General features: G+C 44.2%; 1 protein-coding gene across 17 annotated transcripts in view; it reads left to right on the top strand.

Annotated features, from left to right (window-relative positions):
- SRCIN1 (SRC kinase signaling inhibitor 1) overlaps nt 1-18,824 on the top strand; it is a 728,586-nt gene that overhangs the window by 485,174 nt on the left and 224,588 nt on the right. For all 17 annotated transcript variants that reach the window (XR_012754280.1, XR_012754279.1, XM_075350093.1 and 14 more), the window contains 2 exons: nt 14,308-14,424; nt 17,157-17,180. Coding sequence is in view for 15 of the 17 variants with exons in the window: in XM_075350093.1 (XP_075206208.1) it covers nt 14,308-14,424; nt 17,157-17,180 (141 nt within the window). In the remaining 2 variants the exon portion in view is untranslated. The remainder of the gene's footprint in view (nt 1-14,307; nt 14,425-17,156; nt 17,181-18,824) is intronic.

The raw sequence follows: 18,824 nt of genomic DNA, 5'->3' as shown, positions 1-18,824 counted from the left end.
CAGGTATCATCATCAGTGTCCCCATTAGGGCTCACAGTCTACATCAGTATGTGTTTTGGAGGAATCCAGATCACACAGATACAGGGAGAACATACAGACTCTTTGAATATATTGTCCTTGGTGGGATTTGAACCCAGGACCCCAGTGTTGCAAAACAACAGTGCTAACCACTGAGCCACTGGGCTGCACATTATTGATTTCAGTATGTGATCTATTGGTTACATTTAGCTAGGTTCGAGCGGTATAAAGAACACTTCTGTATCTGGGGGACTTTGATCATTTTTGCATTACACCAAGGGTCAGCAACCTACGGCAATCCAGCTGTTGTGCTACTGCTACTTCAACTTCCATCACAGCCGACAGCCGCCTGGCAACCTTCTGATGTCAAGGCTTGCTTGGAGTTGTAGTTTCTGAACAGCTAAAGTCCCGCAGGTTGCTGACCCCTGTGATGAACCATTAGTTTCAGTGTGCAATTGTTCAAGAGAATTGAAGACTTAAGGCCCTGTCACACATAGAGATAAATCTGCGGCAGATCTGTGGTTGCAGTGAAATTGTGGACAATCAGTGCCAGGTTTGTGGCTGTGTACAAATGGACAATGTGTGCATGATTTCATTGCAACCACAGATCTGCCAAAGATTTATCTCTGTGTGTGACGGGGCCTTAACTCCTGGCTTCTTCTGCGGATTACAACTGATCACTTTGGGTCCCAGCAGTTGAACTCCCTGTGATTAGTTTGTTCTTGTGGTTTTCGATCAAAGTAGGCCTATCAAAATCAGAAAACCCTTCTAAGATGACATGTCTTGTTTGTGCTCTGTGTGAAGCAACCATACTTCTGCCTGAACACACAAAACGTTTGCCCCATGTTCTGTCTTCAGGAGCAGACCACTCCCCTGCCTAAGGCTCTCCAATTGCCTGGAGGTGGTGTTCTCCTGATGCACCATTAATTATTTCATTGTGCAGTATGTAATTGTTCAATAGAATTGAAGACTTAAGGGCGCTTTACACGCTGCGATATCGCTACCGATTTATCGTTGAGGTCACGCAATCCGGTGCCGGTAGCGACATCGCAGCGTGTGACACAAAGGAGCGACGATCAACGATCGAATCAGAAACGGCGATCGTTGACACGTCGTTCCTTTCCTTAATATCGTTGCTGCCACAGGTACGATGTTGTTCATCGTTCCTGCGGCACCACACATCGCTATGTGTGACACAGCAGGAACGACGAACATCTCCCTACCTGCGTCCACCGGCAATGCATAAGAAGGAGGTGGGCGGGATGTTATGTCCCGCTCATCTCCGCCCCTCCGCTTCTATTGGCCGGCGGCTTAGTGACGCCGCAGTGACGTCGCTATGACGCCGAACGCACCTCACCCTTGAAGGAGGGATTGTTCGGCGGTCACAGCGACGTCGTACACATAGTATGTGCGTGTGACGCTGCCGTAGCGATAATGTTCGCTACGACAGCGAATACACTAAATGTCGTACATTCGACATGGGCGGGTGCTATCACGCTCGACATCGCTAGCAATCGCTAGTGATGTCTCAGCGTATAAAGCACTCTTTGCTCCTGGATTCTTATGCTGATTACAATTGCTCACTTTCGGTCGCAGCAGCAAGACTACCTATGATTAGTTTGTTCTTGGGGGTTTCTGTTAGAGGCATTGCCAAAATTAGGCAACCCTTCTAAGATGACATGTCTTGTTTGTGCTCTATGTGAAACATCCATACAATCTCCCAAAATATTTGCCCCATTTTCTGTCTTCAGGAGTGCACTGCTCCCCTGCCTATGGTTCTCCATTGCCTGGAGTTCTGATGATTTTGGACCATGGTTGAGCCACTTAGCCGAACTATGTGCCAGCACTAATAGACTGCAGAAGAGGCCAGTAGGCAATGAGCACTAAGCACTAAAACTAAAATTCCCTCAGTTCTTGACAACGAGGAGGATTTTTATTAAGCTGTAAATTGCTATTTTTTTTTTAATCCAGATTTTGCAATTTACCCATTTATGATGATAAGAAAATGCTCTTAAAAGGAATATGGCAGCAGGTTTTTGCTAACTCATCTGAAAACAGCATGATGTAGGCAAAGAAACCCTGAGAAAGAGATCCAACTATGTATCACTTAGATTACTGACAACATTTTTAGCTTTAGTCATGGTACTGAGTCCATGGACCTGTCTCCGCTCACACCGGGCTCTCAATAAAGATTGTACATTGACAGTGATGTGTCAATCACAGGAGGAGGCCTGTCGGACAACATGGCAAGAATCAGCTAGCCACAGTAATGATAATCACCAAGTGATAAAGCCTTTAATTTAAGTAAACAACAGCATGGATCCTGATAAGAGAGGCATAATTGATTTTTGTTTTTAACCCTTACAGCATGCTGGCTTCAGCTTACATATCAAAAACCTGCTAACAAATTCCCTTTAACTAGAAACTCCATCATATCTGCCATTACGGATTTTAATGCATTTCTAACCATGCCAACCAAGGCTTTACACTGTCTCCCTGTGTGCACTGTCAGCCACCATCTTCTGTTTCTTAGTACCCAGACACTTACTTGCAGGTCTTCCTCTTTTGAAACGCTTATCATTTTACATTTTACGCTTTAGAACTGATAAAAGCTCGTCAGAGTTTCTTGTGTATTAAAGACAATTGCAACATAGAAAGAAATAATGTAGTGGGAAGTGCTGGCAAACTGACAAGATTTTGACAAAGTGGAGGTGACGGCTGGACACAGGAGACTGAGCTGTGCAGCGCGTCCTCCAGCTGAGAGGAGGAGGACGCTGAGAAGAGGCTGCTAGCACTACCCAGAGTCTGGTGATAACTAATATATGGCAATTACATTACTGTACAAAATTATCCCTTTTATTAATAATAGGCATCGTTATGAATGACTACATGATTTTCTGTTTTAAAGGGATATTTTAAGTGCTCTTTACTCTCCAGCCTCTGTGATGAGCTCCATATGTGACAATGGTGGAATACTATGCCCCCTGATAATTCAGATGCTAACAGATTAACACATTAACAATTAACACTCTCATTTTGCTTGAAGGTGTTATATTGTGAAAAATTAATTTCTCAGTGTCACGCACGAGCATAATAATTGAATGTATATTCACATTTCCTGCATCTAGTCTAATATTGTTTCCTCTGTTCTTGTATTTTTACCTTCTTGCACAATTTACGTTTTAATGATGATGGATGTATTAAACATGTGCCTAATTCTAATAGCAGAACACTTTTAGGCCACATCTCTCACTCTGAATAAACACTTCTTAAATGGGGTTGTATCAGTAGTGGACAAGGCCTTCTGATTCTACGTTTCCCCCAGATAAAAAAAGGCCTATACTCACCTCCCATATCGGCGCCCTTCCAGTTGTGCTGCGGCTCGTGTTCCCAGGGCTGACGTGACTTTCTGAGGCCAAGCAAGCCCTTCGTCCAATCAACGCCGTCTTCTGTCTCCCCACCTTCACACTAAACGAGTTAATCAACAGGAAGTGAGTTCTGTGGCTGCAGTGACCCGCTGGCACGCTACCGGCATGGCGAGCGCGTTCAGAATGACCGAAGTCTGATGCACAACGAATAAACAACTAAAACATCAGAAACTGGGGGAACACCATAAACATAATACAAAAGAGGGAGATGGGTGAGAGGGCACCTCCAGAACTCACCTCAAGCTGATTCCTGAGCTCCCTAGCATCCCTATACGAGTACAAGTTCTTTTAACCTGTCGTCGAGCAGGATAACCTGGGCCCTCAGCTGTCCCTAACTCACCACTGCCTAGTGAGTAAGCCGATGGGTTCACCAGACATGCCACTACAATCCGGAAACACAAAGGAAGGAAGCAAAAAGAGGGAAATACCGCAACACAAAAGGATAAAGGTCGGCTTCTTGGAACACTCCAACACAGCTCCTTCCACCAAGAGGGCCAGTATACAAATGAGTTTATATCTTCAGCAGGGATTACTGAGTAACACCTCTATTTAAACCTGAAGGTCGTGACTACAAAGCTACTGCAGCTGAAGCACTCAGCTAGAGACTGCTGGAGAAGCTGCCAGCAGTAAACTGAGATTAACTGTTTAGGTACCAAAGGAAACAAAACCACGTTTAAATAACAAGATGGAGATTAGAGGCTGCAGTCTGGAATCTGTCACTAGTCTCCAAAAGCAGGGAGATGACCGTGACACCTGCTATGGAAAACTTAAAAGGGCAGCTTTTTTCTGGAAAGAAGCTAGCGCTGTTCTACAGAAGCTCAGAGGTCTTAAGGTGGTTGACTCCTTTACCAAAGCAAGACCATCAGTGATTTTGAACCACCCAAAAACCTGTAATGGAAATACATTTCTTCACAGATATGCCATAGGCACTTTGAACCTGATTCATTATTGTTTATGCCCATTTTTTTTGTCTATTATTTTTCACCTATTTTTTCATTTTCGCCTAATTACTCTTTTTATATGTGCCTTTTTAAGAGTCTGTTCTGTGTTTGCTTGGTTTTTTATGTTCACCATTAAGACAGGAGTTTAGGTTTTCCAGATGCTTTCACCTGTTCCATCATTTGCCACCTTTCAAAAAGTTGCAGAATTTCTTACAAATGTCTCGAGCCTCCCCCCCTACCCGAAGGGATTTTATTTATGCTGGTTATTTAGTGCCACTTTGCAAAACGTGCAACTTATTGTGATAAAAAGTCACAAAAAAGGTTCTAATATTTTTAGCTGAAGATTCCTTCATTTATCTCACACTCATTCACTTCAGTGATCATATCTTCAGCACTTTCTCACAGGACAACATAATGCCTTAGTGCCTCACACCAAGATCAGACAGGCACAGGACTTGAGCGTACAAACATTCTCCTTTCCTACATTTTTCAATATCTTTAACCAGCATCTAATAAATCCTTAATTGCTTGTCAAATTTACTAACAAAATGCACTAAAGTTGTAACTCAAATTGCACCTAAAAACTGTTGCCAAATATCATGAAACAACCCTGAAAATTGTCTAAAAAAAGGACTTGATTATATTGAATCATAAAATGTGCCCCTTTTATTAGCAGTGTGCTTCTTGATTTAATGCAACATATTGATGTAGAGTAAGGCTGGTTTCACACATCAGGCTTTTCGCCGGTTTGCCAGATTCGGCGCATGCCAGTACAGTGTATACAGTACAATGGCAGCGTGACAAGTGCCGGTCACAAGCTGTCATGTGACCGGAGCATGTGACCCGGAAGTTGCGGCACTGCCACTGTACTGTATACACTGTACTGGTGTGCGCCGAATCTGGCAAACCGGCGAAAAGCCGGATGTGTGAAACGGCCCTAAGCAAGACAAAAGGAGGCATAAAGAAAAGGGTCTATGCTGTCCAGCAAGATGCACCAACTTTATCACATGGCATGTGCCCTTCTGTGATCAGCGCATTTTCTGCTTTTCTTCTCTATATGTTTATACTGTCTAAATTGAGGTCAGTATTTGTATATCCACACATTTGTTTCTAAGGCCCCTTTCACACATCAGTTTTTTGCCATCAGTCACAATCCGTTTTCTCGACGGAGCAACGGATTTGTCGCAGATTGTGGCTAAACTGTGCGACGGATCCGTTTTTCGACGGATCCAACTTGCTGGGGGGCTAAATAATACTTGGAGCATGCTCAGTTAAAAAAAACGGAATCCGTCGCCCATAGACTGATGGATGATGACAGATCCTGCGGCCGTAGGCTTCTATTCTACCAAACGATGGACGACGGGTCTGTCGCTGTCCGTTTTTTCGACATACACAAAAAACGTTACTTTGGCCGAAGTGTCCGACGGACAAACATTTTTTTGACTGATCCATCGAACGACGGATGAAACGTGAGGCCTTCCGTCACTAATACAAGTCGATGAGAAAAAACAGATCCAGCGGCATCAGTCATCGGATCTGTTTTTTTCAAAACTTGATGGATTGTGACTGATGGCAAAAAACTGATGTGTGAAAGGGGCCTTACCAAAGTCTGTATTATGAATTATTGGATTTAATGGGGTTGTCCAGTAAAAGCAAGTTATCAGCTATCCACAGGATGAGTGATAAGCTGCTGATTGGTTGAGTTTAACAGGGAATTGTTATCCCTGTTCCAAAATGAAACAACATGTTGGATGTCCGACCACCATTACATTCATTCTCTATGAGACTGCCAGGAAAAACGGAGGGCGGCGCTCGGCAGCCCCACAGAGAATAAATGGAGGCGTTGTTGAGCATGTGCACCGCGGATCCCTTCCAACGGGGATAAATGTTTCCCATTCTCCTAATTGATGTGGGTCACAGCAGTCATACCTCACAAGGATCAATGAGTTATCATTAGTGATGTGCGAGTACTAAAATGCTCGTTCCTCCATTCGACCTAGTCAGACGCTCGGACGAACTGGACACAAGTAACGAGCATTATTGAAAGTCAGTGATCGGCTTGTTCGGGTCTCTGCCCACTTATAGCCAGGCATAAACAGAGCATTTCCAGCAGGAGGAAGGGCGTTTTTTTTTTTTTTTTTTTGTCACGCTACGTCAGAGAACGTTGCTTTATCTCCCGGGAGAGCCATTGAGAGACGGTAAATGGCTCTCCCTGGGGTGCCGGCACACAACATGCAGTGAAGCGAGCCTGTGCGTTGTGGTTTCATGGACGAAATATCTGAGCACCCGTGATAATCAGCCAAGCTCCGCGAGTACCCGAGCACCCCGATGCACGATCGAGTAACTGGTGGTGCCAAACACCCTCGCTCTTCACTATGTATCATCTATCCATAACATCACTGATAACTCCTAAGAGTACATGTGGTTTTCTGAAATTCTGCCTGTGGTCTCATGGGGTTATTGCCTTTCTAGATTCTATAAAAGCCTGTGTGAAAAAGGAACAACATTTTTCAACAGTGAATCTAACTACTGATATGTAAGAGTGCAGTCAGCAAAAAGCAACGTATGCTGGGTGATGAAAGGTTCGTCATATTACATCATTCTGGGTCTCCATGGGGTAGACAGTGGAGAGAGGTCGCACACAGCGTCTTTAGGTCCAGACGACCAAATATCACAGAGGATACATTTCACTGACAGTGGCAGCCCTAAGAGAGTGCTGATCGCAGTGTAATGCAGTCAGTGCATGCCTAGGAGTAATCATTACACCACCTTCTACTATCCGTAATTAATCAGCATTGATTGAACGAATGTGTGAGACGCCTTCTGCTCCGTCATAGCGAGGTGTTATACACGCCGCAGTGCCTTGTTAGGCGGCTACGTTACAGTCTGGAGATAACGAACACTGTTCTTGATTTATTTAGAACATTTATGTAATTAACCCGTGTTATACTGGGCTATATGCAGCCTTCTCTCTCACACCCTATCTAATGTGGCCTAAGTATTCTCTATACTCTTTCTTTTTACATGGTATCACAAAATCATAATGAATCTTAGCCAATTTTAGGTATTAGGTTTATTGGTGCTATTCCAGAATACATGAACTGTGACTATACATCTTTTATTACTATGTTTAGTTTAAAGGGGTGGTTCACCCATTTTTTTTATTTTCTATATGAGTGTAACTTACCATTTTAGGGGTTTTCTTCATTGGCCTCTATTCATTGGCCTCTCTCTCTTTTCCCTCCCTCTCTCTTTCCCTCCCTCTCTTTCCCTCCCTCTCTCTTTTCCCTCTCTCTTTTCCCTCGCTCTCTCTCTTTTCCCTCGCTCTCTCTCTCTTTTCCCTCGCTCTCTCTCTCTTTTCCCTCGCTCTCTCCCTTTTCCCTCGCTCTCTCCTGGCATGGTCAGTACAGAAATCCCTTGATCGTGGAGGGATGAGAGGGAGTAATAAACATTGAGTCCCTAATGTGTCTGTGTATTTATTTCTAATAAAGTATTTTTTCGGTGTGATGTCTTTTTTTTTTTTTTTTAACCCTTTATTGGAGATTCTTAATGGCCGAGTCAAACTTGGCCTGACATTAAGAATCTCGGGTTTTATACCAGCTGGTAAAATATAGCTGGTATTAACCCCTTATTACCCAGCGTGCCACCTGGCACCAGGGCCACTGGAAGAGTTGGATACAGCGGCAGAAGATGGCGCTTCTATGAAAGCGCCATTTTCTGGGGCGGCTGTGGACTGCAATTCGCAGCGGGGGGCACAGGAAGCTTGGGCCACCCTGCGCTGCGGACTCCAATCTCCAGCTGCCTAGTTGTACCTGGCTGGACACAAAAAAATGAGCGAAGCCCACCTCATTTTTTTTTTTATTATTTCATGAAATAATTTAAAAAAATAGGGTACAAAAAATATGGCAAAGTCCACATCTTTTTTTTTTTTTTTTAAAGTTTTTAGGCAAAAAAAAACAACACAAAAAAAAGGCTTCCCTGGATTTTCCATTGCCAGTGAAGGTAACACCAAGCAGCGGGGGTTAGCAGCCAGTAGCTGCTTGGGTTATCCTTACCAATAGAAAATGCAGCGGGAGCCCACATGGTTTTTTTTTTTACCCCTAACCCTAGGGTTAGGGTTATGTGTTTGCTTTTTGTTTTTTTGTTATTTTTTATTTTTATTGAATATCAAAAAAAAAAAAAAAAAAATCGACATGGGCTATGCCCATCGAGCACCAGAGTATTTTACAGCTCACTCATGCCTACTCCTGACTACAGCGCCAGCAGAACAAGTAATCAGATGACTCCAGTGTCGGACGATTACTTGTTCTGTGTCCCCCTGCATCCATTGCAGCATGTGCGGGCTGTGAGGTCACCTGAGTTTAGTCCAACACTGGAGTCAGCTGATCTGAACTCCAGCCCGCACACGCGATGGATGCAGGGGGACACAGAACAAGTAAGGCCTAAGCCACACGGCGAGAAAATCGGTGTGAGTGGAGTGCGATAAAACATCGCATTCCATTCGGACCAATATTAGCCTGTGTATCAGCGCACATGAGCAATTATTTTCTCAGCCCTAATCGGACCGAGAAAACAATCGCAGCATGCTGCAGGTGTAATGCAAGACTCTTTCTCTTTTACCCATTCAAGTCTATGGGGTGAGAGAAAAATCGCACTGCACTTGCGGTACATCGGTGTACCACGAGTGCAGAGCGATAATCGCAATAGGCGACTATGGAGGAGAGAGGGAGATAAATCCCTACCACCCCTCCTCAGTGCCGGCCCGCCCGCCCCTCCGCAGCGCTGGCCCGCCCCTCCTGAGTGCCGGACTGCCCCTCGCAGCTGAGGTCCGCTCGCACAGTCGGATCTCAGTCGCAGGGACACACGCATGACACTTGGCTCTGCTGTACTGCCAGCGTGAGCCGAGTGTCATGCAAGGGGATCGCAGTAATCCCCGTGTGGCCCCAGCCTGATCGGCCGACCCTGGAGTCTGCTGATCTGAACTCAGCTGAACTCTTGATTACACAGCCTGCACACGGTCACATGTGATCGGCAGCAGGCAGTGACTGCTGTTAACCTGCAGCCATTGCAGCATGTGCGGGCTGTGAGATCAGGAGTCAGCTGACTACAGTGCCGGCCGATAAATTCTGTGTCCCGCTGCAGAAGGATCCGGTAAAATAATGGTAGCATGCGCTGCACATTTAATCCACAGGATCCGGTCATATGCGGTTTGTGGTTTTTTGCCTACAGGCAAAAAATTGCTGATGTGAAGTAGCCTGCAAAATGCATGCCGCACGAATGATTCGGACGACACACAGGGACTAGGCAAGAGGGAAAAAAAGCAATCTCATGACCCCTTCTTTTTTTTCCCCAATTATTTTTTTTCACATGTTGCGCTGGCTAATAATCAATTTCTGTACACAAACACACACACACACACACAGACACACACACTATGAACTATATGAGAACAGCCGCTTTCTTCCCATGGTTGTGCAGAGCTGGGGGCTTCGGCTGTCTCTGCTGTGATTGCTCTCAGTGCATCCACACTGGGAAGAGGCAGGGAGGAGACTTTGGGTGGAGAGGAGAGATGAGTGGGTGTGTTTGATACAGCCCTAAAGCCACAAAGAATTATGGGAGTTGTAGGAACTAAGCCTAGGAAGTCAGAAGAGAGATTAACCCCATCAGAGCTGGAGCCAGAAATGAGGTTGTGCTGCTAGAGCACAGTAAAAGGTAATATTGCTGAAAAAAACATAATAGATGTGTGGAGAGGCACATATTAGCAAGATTTATGAGAAAAAAAAATCAGTTTTGGTAACTGGACAACTTCTGTAAAAATGTCTTCATTCCAGATGACTTTTATATTTACTTGTTTTGAGTGTATACATCAGGAGGAATAACTGTTTCTGGCCATTTTATGTCTGTTATCTTGCACCAGCTTTATCCTAATTTTCTGTTGCCTCTGAGCTAGTAGGTGGAGACGAGCTGCTATGATGTCTCCACTATACAGTAGACCCAAACATGATGCATTTCTGCATTCTTGCTTCTACGAGGGGCTGCTGATAAGTCTTTGGCTTTACCCAGAAAGAAACGAGATAGGATGATGAAACTTTATATTTATTCCACATACTCTCCTCTGATGTCAGCACACTTTTTACATCAGTATTCCAAGTTCTGTAAGCCTAGTAAAAAGAAGGATTTCGGTTATGCCTCAAACTAGGCATCCGTAGCAGCCATGGCATCAGAAATGGTGTGAAATTTGGTACCCTTGAGGTGTTTCTTCAGGTTTGGAAACAGATGATAGTCAGAAGGAGCCAGATCTGGTGAATAAGGTGGGTGGTCAACCAGCTGGAAGCCCAGCTCTGCCAGTTTTGCCATGGTCACTTGTGCAGTGTGAGCGGAGGCGTTGTCTTGCAGGAACAAGATTCCTTTGGACAGGTTGTCGCGCCTTTTGGCCTTCAGAGCTGCCTTCAATTGGTCCAAAAGTTCAATGTAATACCTTGCATTGATGGTGGAACCCTTTTGACGGTAGTCCACTAGCAGCACACCCTCCTTCTCTCAGAACACAGACACTATAACCTTAGTGGCTGAGTTTTGCACCCTGAACTTCTGTGGACAAGGAGAATCACTGTGCCTCCACTCTTTTGACTGCTCCTTGTTTTCAGGGTCATACAAATAAATCCACCTCTCATCCATAGGAACCAGTTGATCCAGGAAGTTCTTATCATTCCAGAAATGCTGACAAATGGACCGGGAAGCTTTCACTCGTATGCTTCTCTGATCTGTTGTCAAACGTTTGGGGACCCACTTTGCAGATAGATTCCTCATGTCCAATTGTTCATGGATAATGACACAAACACGTTCACGGGAAATCCCCATGATTTCTGCTATTGCCTTAGCTGAAACCCGTCTTCTCCAGTATGAGGTTGTGCACAGCATCGACAATCTCCGGAACAACAACCACTCTCCGTCATCAAGGACGTTCCTCATCATTGGTGCTGAAGTGAACCGTTTTAAATTTGGCAACCCCGTTCTTAACTGTGGAACATGAAGGGCATTGATCCCTCAATGTCTGCGACATATCACCATGAATATCTTTCAAGGACTTTCCTTGCAGAAACAAGAATTTTATCAGTCCTCTGCTTTCAGTTGCTGTGAATATCGCATTAGAGTCCGACATTTTGTTTTCTCGCGTGCATAGAACACTGTTACCATAAGCAACAAACACAAAATTTTGAAAACATATATTAGACACATAAGGATTTCATGTTACGTAACATTTGTTACCATAGAAACAAAAGAAGATCCCAAAGACTTGCACCTCCTATGTAGCACTTGTTCAGAAGCAGCAGTCGCAGCATGGAGGACATTTTTGAACAGTAACAAGCAGTGTAGTTATGTGGTGAGATAAAACACTTACTAGAAAACAGCAGCACATTACTGTATCTCTCTCTGCTCCTCCTTGTCCATAGACTTCAGTAGGCAGCTGTATTTTATTTGCCTCTTTTCAAGAGAGAACGATGATCTCAGGCCTGCGGGTGAGAGAGTTTGGGTGGATTAAAAATAGTGGGTCACAAGTGGAGAAAATAAGCATATTTCTCTACATATATTACATGTTTTTTTATTTACTTGTACTATGGAATTATGTAAAGTTTTCTGAAATAATAGTGACCATTTTATACCACTGTGTATACTTTACTATAACCTACTTTCCGGTGTGTACGCTAATTGGGTATGTGCCTTACAGTCTGGATGGAAGTTGAGGCATCCGTCCACTATAGTTACATATTGTAAAAATCATATATCGCACATTATTTTTTTTGCATTTGCCCTGTCTTGGAAATCACAGTCTGCTATTCTTTCCTTTACAATTAAATAAATGGTATGCAACCAAATATCGGCCAACACCAATAGAACACAATTTTGGCCTCTGTCTGATGACTAGGGTCCTGTGGAAGCCTAAAATTACACGCTGGGATCTTTTATCAGATATTCTTTCAGCTAAGTGCATAAATGTAGTTTGCCTGCTGTCTAATACAATCTTATTTATACCCATATAGAAAGAATTAAACGAATAGTGATTGGTAGCCATATAATAGTGGTCATCTAAATTCACAAGCATACTAACTCTTTAGCTGTTACTCAGTTTTCATTCCACTTGATTGTCCATTTTTTAGATATACTGGCGGAAAATGTTCAGGACAATCAAACTTAAGATATTTTCTTTTTTTTCATTTTAATTTTCGAAAATTGCCAGTTTTTGGGACTCAAATATTAATTAAGTATAATTGTAATAACCATGTAACCATATAGAGCATATGCTATACTGTCTCATTGAATTGTAATGGCTCTCTGAGAATGTCTCTTGTTTAGGATAAAATTCATGAAATGTGACAATAAACTGGTAAAAAATTGTTTAAAAGAACTGAGGGGTACTTTGCACGTTGCGAGATTGCTACTGCGATATTGTCGGGTTCAAATCGAAAGTGACGCACATCCGGCGCCAGTAACGATGTCGCAACATGTTAAGCCTAGATGCGCCGATAAACGATCGCAAAAGCGTCGTAAATCGGCGATCTGTGTAGTGTCGGACATTTCCATAATGTCGGTACGATGTTCCTCGTTCCTGCGGCAGCACATATCGCTGTGTGTGAAGCCGCAGGAACGAGGAACATCTCCTACCTGCGTCCACTGGCTATGCGGAAGGAGGTGGGCGGGATGTTTACGTCCCGCTCATCTCCTCCCCTCCGCTCCTATTGGCTGCCTGCCGTGTGACGTCGCTATGACGCCGCACGACCCGCCCCCTTAGGAAGAAGGCGGGTCGCCGGCCGGAGCAACGTCGCAGGGCAGGTATGTGCGTGTGAAGCTGCTGTAGCGATAATGTTCGCTACGGCAGCTATAACAAGATATCGCATCTGCGACGGGGGCGGGGACTATCACGCTCGGCATCGCTAGCATCGGCTAGCGATGTCGCAGCATGCAAAGTACCCCTGAGAGTCCTCAGTGGTTGATACCTTTTAATGGCTAACTGAAAAGATGGTAATAATTGCAAGCTTTCCAGACTACTCAGGTCTCTTCATCAGGCATGGTATAACACAGAATCTGAAGAGTCACATATTTATACACAACAGGACATAGAATAGTGCAGTAAAGAAGACAAGTCTGGAAAGCTTACTATTATTACCATCTTTACAGTTAGCCATTAAAAGGTATCAACCACTGAGGACTTCAGTTCTTTTAAACATTTTTTTTACCTCTACTGGCTAACATGGTACAAAGATATATTTTACAATAAACTGGATGTGAAATATGGCAGCATGGATGACGAAAAATCTTTAACTGTAGGATTGTGGGTAATCTTAACATTATTTGTTTTCTATACTTTGGCATACTATGGGGTTATTCAGTGATTTCGAGAGTAACTTTCCAAAAATATTAAGTTATCCCTTATCCACAAGACAAGGGTTAACTTACTGATTTCTAGGGGTCCAATTTATTGCACCTCGAGCTGGGCAGCCGAACTGTGAAGAGCCCTGTCTTGATTGAGCATGTGGAACTGGACTGCAATCTATGGTCCATACATTAGACTGCCAGAAATAGACAAGTTCCGTGGTCGGACCCCCAGATATCTGTAAGTCATCTCCTGTCCTATGAATAACGAATAACTTAACATTTTGGGAATATCCTTTTGCAGTTTGAATTTCATGCATTGTACTATGACTCTCTATTGTATAGTGTTACATGTTGTACATTGGCTTGTAGGACAATTTTCCACCAATATTGTAGACATTTTATCAACTCAACCTGGAATGTGGAGGTGGATTTATAATATATTGATTATGACTGGAAGGCAAGGAGCTTGAATTCTACAATTTCAAGGAGTTGTATTGGAAAAAAGGAACAAGTTTTTGATATTTGTACCATCTCCTTTTTCTCCGCAGTTGCTTCAAGGCTCCTCATCTATCCTGCTTGCAGGGACTTCATGCAGCCCTGATGCTCTGATGTACAGAGAGACACAGGAGAATGCAGTGCCTGTGTGCCTAGATAACCCATCATCGGTAAGCACCCTACATCTTCTTTTTCTTGGAAGGTCAGGCCATTTATATGTATTTTCCTGTGTGAGTTTGGAGGATTTATTGTGTGTTTAAGTCCGCTGTAAAGCACACACACCTTTATGAGTAATCATTTGATATAAAGGGTTTGCCTGATGTGACGGGTACACCCTGGAGCATCACTTGGGTTCAGAATTATGAAGCTGCATGCATCAGCCATGCATCCTAAGCACCATTTAATTTCACGCCAATTTAGCTAACCTGGTGTTCTGTATCCTGGGTGTATTCCTGCTGCTTCCAGGTGCAGCTGGGGCTGGATGAGCAGGCAGATAATATATTCTCAAAACTGCTTCTCGTGTAATTATTTCAGACAATACCAACTGCACCTAGTTACACAAATGAACTAAAGCACATAATAGGCAATTACGTAGTGCTGTGAAATAATAACAACACTATAAAAATGGTGAGCAGATCATAGTTTGTAAGAAAAATGTATGTATCTGCATTGGCCAGTGGTCACAACGTGAAGCCTTTGGGATTTGGTCTTAGCCAAATTTCTGTTCCTATCTTTATGCTCAGTTAATCTCCTCCTAATATCCAGCTGAACATTTGAAGTACCCTGCTCCTCACCATCTCACAACCACTTAGGGGTCTGTAAATGTTCACTTTTGATTACTAGCATTCTTATCGTATGGTCACATAATCGTTTTTCTTTCAATGACTATGGATGGTGGCAAACATCAAATGCCTTTTTTGCATGTTTAGGCACAAAAAAAATGTTACTATCCAAAGGCGCCTGTTGTATCATGGCATGTGATGTAAAGGGGTTGTCCCCTACTAGGACAACCCCTTTTGATTCCACATGTTTATTCCCAGTAAAATAATATAGCCTATACTCACCTTCCGTACCGGCACTGTTCCAGCGGTGTCCGGGCTCACGGTGCCATGGCTCACATGAGGTTGTGATGTGACTCAAGCCCCACGTCTAATCAGTACCAGCTTCCTTCTCCCCGCCTTCGGACCAAACAAATAATCAACAGGAAGTGAGCGCAGTCGCTGCGCTCACTTCCTGTTGAATAACTTGCGTGGTCTGACGGTAGGCAGAAGGAAGCCAGCGCTGAGTCACAACCCCTCGTGACCCCCGGCACCGCGAGCCAGGGCACAGCTGGAACAGCGCCGGTACGGAAGGTGAGTATAGGCTATATTATTTAGCCTGGAGGAAACATATGGAATCAGAAGAGGTTGTCCTAGTAGTGGACTAGCCCTTTAAGTGCACTTTTTCAGCTCTTTGCGTTCTCTCTATTTCCACAATGTCACCCTTCTTGGATTGACAGCTCTGGCTTCATAGAACCACAGTGTGTTTGTAGCATAAGTCAGGGACAGAGTGCATTGATACACATTTCTAGGTTTTACTCTGAAACACTAAGGCGTTTTAGGGAAACATTCTTTTAACAGGCCAGGAATGGGGTGATTGAAAGACTAGTTACGAAGCCCGTCCCTGCAGACTTCTCTCTACCCCGCTCAGTATGCTTCACAAGTCTCTCCCTATATACTCATAGCTTCCAATGGAAGACGAGGGTGAAACCACCCGTGCCGCTGAGTGAAGAATGAGATGCACAATGTAGTACAATGGGATTTTAACGCATTTCGGAATGAAACTCCATCAGGACAATCACAATAGTGATTGACCTGATGGAGTTTCACTCCGAAACACGTTGAATAAATCACATTAGTGGACATTGTTCATCTCATTCTTTACCCTCATCTTTCATTGTCAGCTGTTTATATCCGTGACTGCTGCAGCTGTGTCCACGCTCTTTCAGTGGTTGTGTCACACAGCCACACCACGTGAGAAAACCCCTGTATGCAATATCATTATATCATATCATCATTATCCCACAGATAAAGCCCTATTGCGCTATTGTCTCCCCTTATTCAGCCTATATACTCATAGTGAGAGAACTGTTGACTAAACAGATCCGGGTGGGGAGAGGCCACCGGGGATTCGTCCCTATGTCTTTTCAGTCACTTCATTCCTGGCCCCTGTGTTAAGTATGATTCCCTGAAACGATGCTGCATCTTGGAGTATAAAATAGCTAATTAGGGGTACCTGCCCCTGATTTATTCTGCCTGTGGGGTAAAGGATTAAATTAATCATGCCATTCATAAAAAAATGATTTAAAACTCAATGTTTGCAATTTTCCTCCTGAAATTCAGTTCCATTCACTCGAATGGGTTTGCTTTGGCAGCAAGCACTTGGATTTCTACAAGTTCTTCCCTAATTATTATGACAACTGCAGAAATTTCTACAACTAATCTGCTGTGCGTGAGCAAACACTGATGTGTCAAATACATAGATCTGCAGAGCGTTCTCAGTCTGAAAAGACATGGTGGGCCAGTATAACACGCTACATCATTGTGATCGTCTCCCATCTATGTGTGACTTATCAGGAGACCATATCCAAGAATGTATGCCGGATTTGCCATTCTCATGAATTTGGTGCAGTTGGCCCTTTACTGTTCCAGGCTCAAAACTATGTCATCTTGTAAAAATATTGATAACTCTCCTGCACTTGGTCTATGCAAAGTATACGTACTGAACAATAGCTAATAGGATGCACATTGTTAATTTATACTTTCCTGCATATAAGATGCCAGATTGTCCACACATATTGTCTGGTATCAATAGCAGACACTAGTGCTGTTACAAATCTGTTTTTTCTTCCTATTCTTTTTAGCAACCAAACTACTGGAGCTTTAAGGTCAGTATACAACGCGTGTTGCATGTGCCACGTACTGTATGTTTTGTGTTTTATTATATTATTATTATTATATTGTGTGTTCTGATTGTAGATGGACATGGCCAAGTACTGACCTAGACATACTGTATACCATAACTGACTGTTGTATTTGCCCCTTTGCCATGTTTCACATTTGTGACCTTTTGTACATTACGTTTTTTATTGTTCTGCAGACAATATTAATGATGTTTTCAGCTTTAACTTTTTTATGCTCATTAGCTTATGCTAGAGATAAATCAGAAAATCAGAGGTAATTACCCTCCGCAGGTCCAATGATGCCTCTTCACCACTGTTTTTGTTGACCGGTTGCAGCAGCGTCGTCACAACTATGGCACAAGTTAACAATACCGTGTTTTTCCAAAAATAAGACACTGTCTTATATTTTTTTTGCCCCCCAAAAAAGCACTAGGGCTTATTTTTGGAGGAGGTCTTATTCTTGGAGAAACACGGTTGGGGTAAGTTTACCCCCCAAAAAAGCAGACCCCCCCCCAACTTCCCAGGAGACTCATACTCACCAGACCAGGACGTCTGCGTGGTTCCCAGGTCCTCCTGTGATCTCCGGTCGGTGCTGCACGCCGTCCTACCCTGTTGCTAGCTGACACGCTGACACACACAGCAGATCGCAGGCACACACAGCAGATCACACACACAGCAGATCGCAAGCACACACAGCAGATCACTCACACAGCAGATCACACTCACACACACACACCACTCACACACACACACACTCACACACACACACACACACACACACAGGCACACCCAGCCGATCACAGATACACGCATCCGATCACAGGCACACACACACAGCAGATCGCAGATATACACAGCAGATCACATACAGCAGATCGCAGGCACACACAGCCATCACAGATACACACAGCCGATCAGATACACACATCGTATCACAGGCACACACATCCGATCGCAGGCACACACAGCCGATCGCAGGCACACACAGCCGATCGCAGGCACACACAGCCGATCGCAGGCACACACAGCCGATCGCAGGCACACACAGCCGATCGCAGGCACACACAGCCGATCGCAGATACACACATCCGATCGCAGACACACACACAGCTGATCGCAGACACACACACAGCCGATCGCAGACACACTCACAGCCGATTGCAGACACACACACACACACACACACACACACACACACATACATCCAGCACTTACGGCAGCAGGGAATGAGAGCAAGTCACGTGTCCGGCTGCAGGTCCTGTTCGTCGCACCGCACTGCCTCTCAGGATTCTCCCGGCGAGAAGAGATCGGTGTCACTGGATGAGGTGAGTGTGTATGCGATCCGATGTGTGTGCGATCCGATGTTTGTGTGTGTGATTTGATGTTTGCGTGTGATCCGATGTTTGTGTGTGCGATCTGATTGTGTGCGATCTGACTGTGTGTGCGATCCGATGTGTGTGTGTGTGATCTGATTGTGTGTGTGTGTGTGTGTGAGCTGATGTGTGTGATCACTGCAGGTCCTGCTGCTCGGCGTCTGGTTAGTGTAATTGCCGGGTGCCGCTGTCTATAATGAAGTGTCCTGCAGTATCTGTAACTTTTTTAGCTGCACGGACACTTCATTATTGATCC

Source organism: Anomaloglossus baeobatrachus, chromosome 5 (assembly GCF_048569485.1).
Source record: "Anomaloglossus baeobatrachus isolate aAnoBae1 chromosome 5, aAnoBae1.hap1, whole genome shotgun sequence".
Classification (NCBI taxonomy): domain Eukaryota; kingdom Metazoa; phylum Chordata; class Amphibia; order Anura; family Aromobatidae; genus Anomaloglossus; species Anomaloglossus baeobatrachus.
The sequence above is the reverse complement of the archived record's forward strand: the minus strand, read 5'-3'. Positions and strand labels throughout refer to the sequence as shown.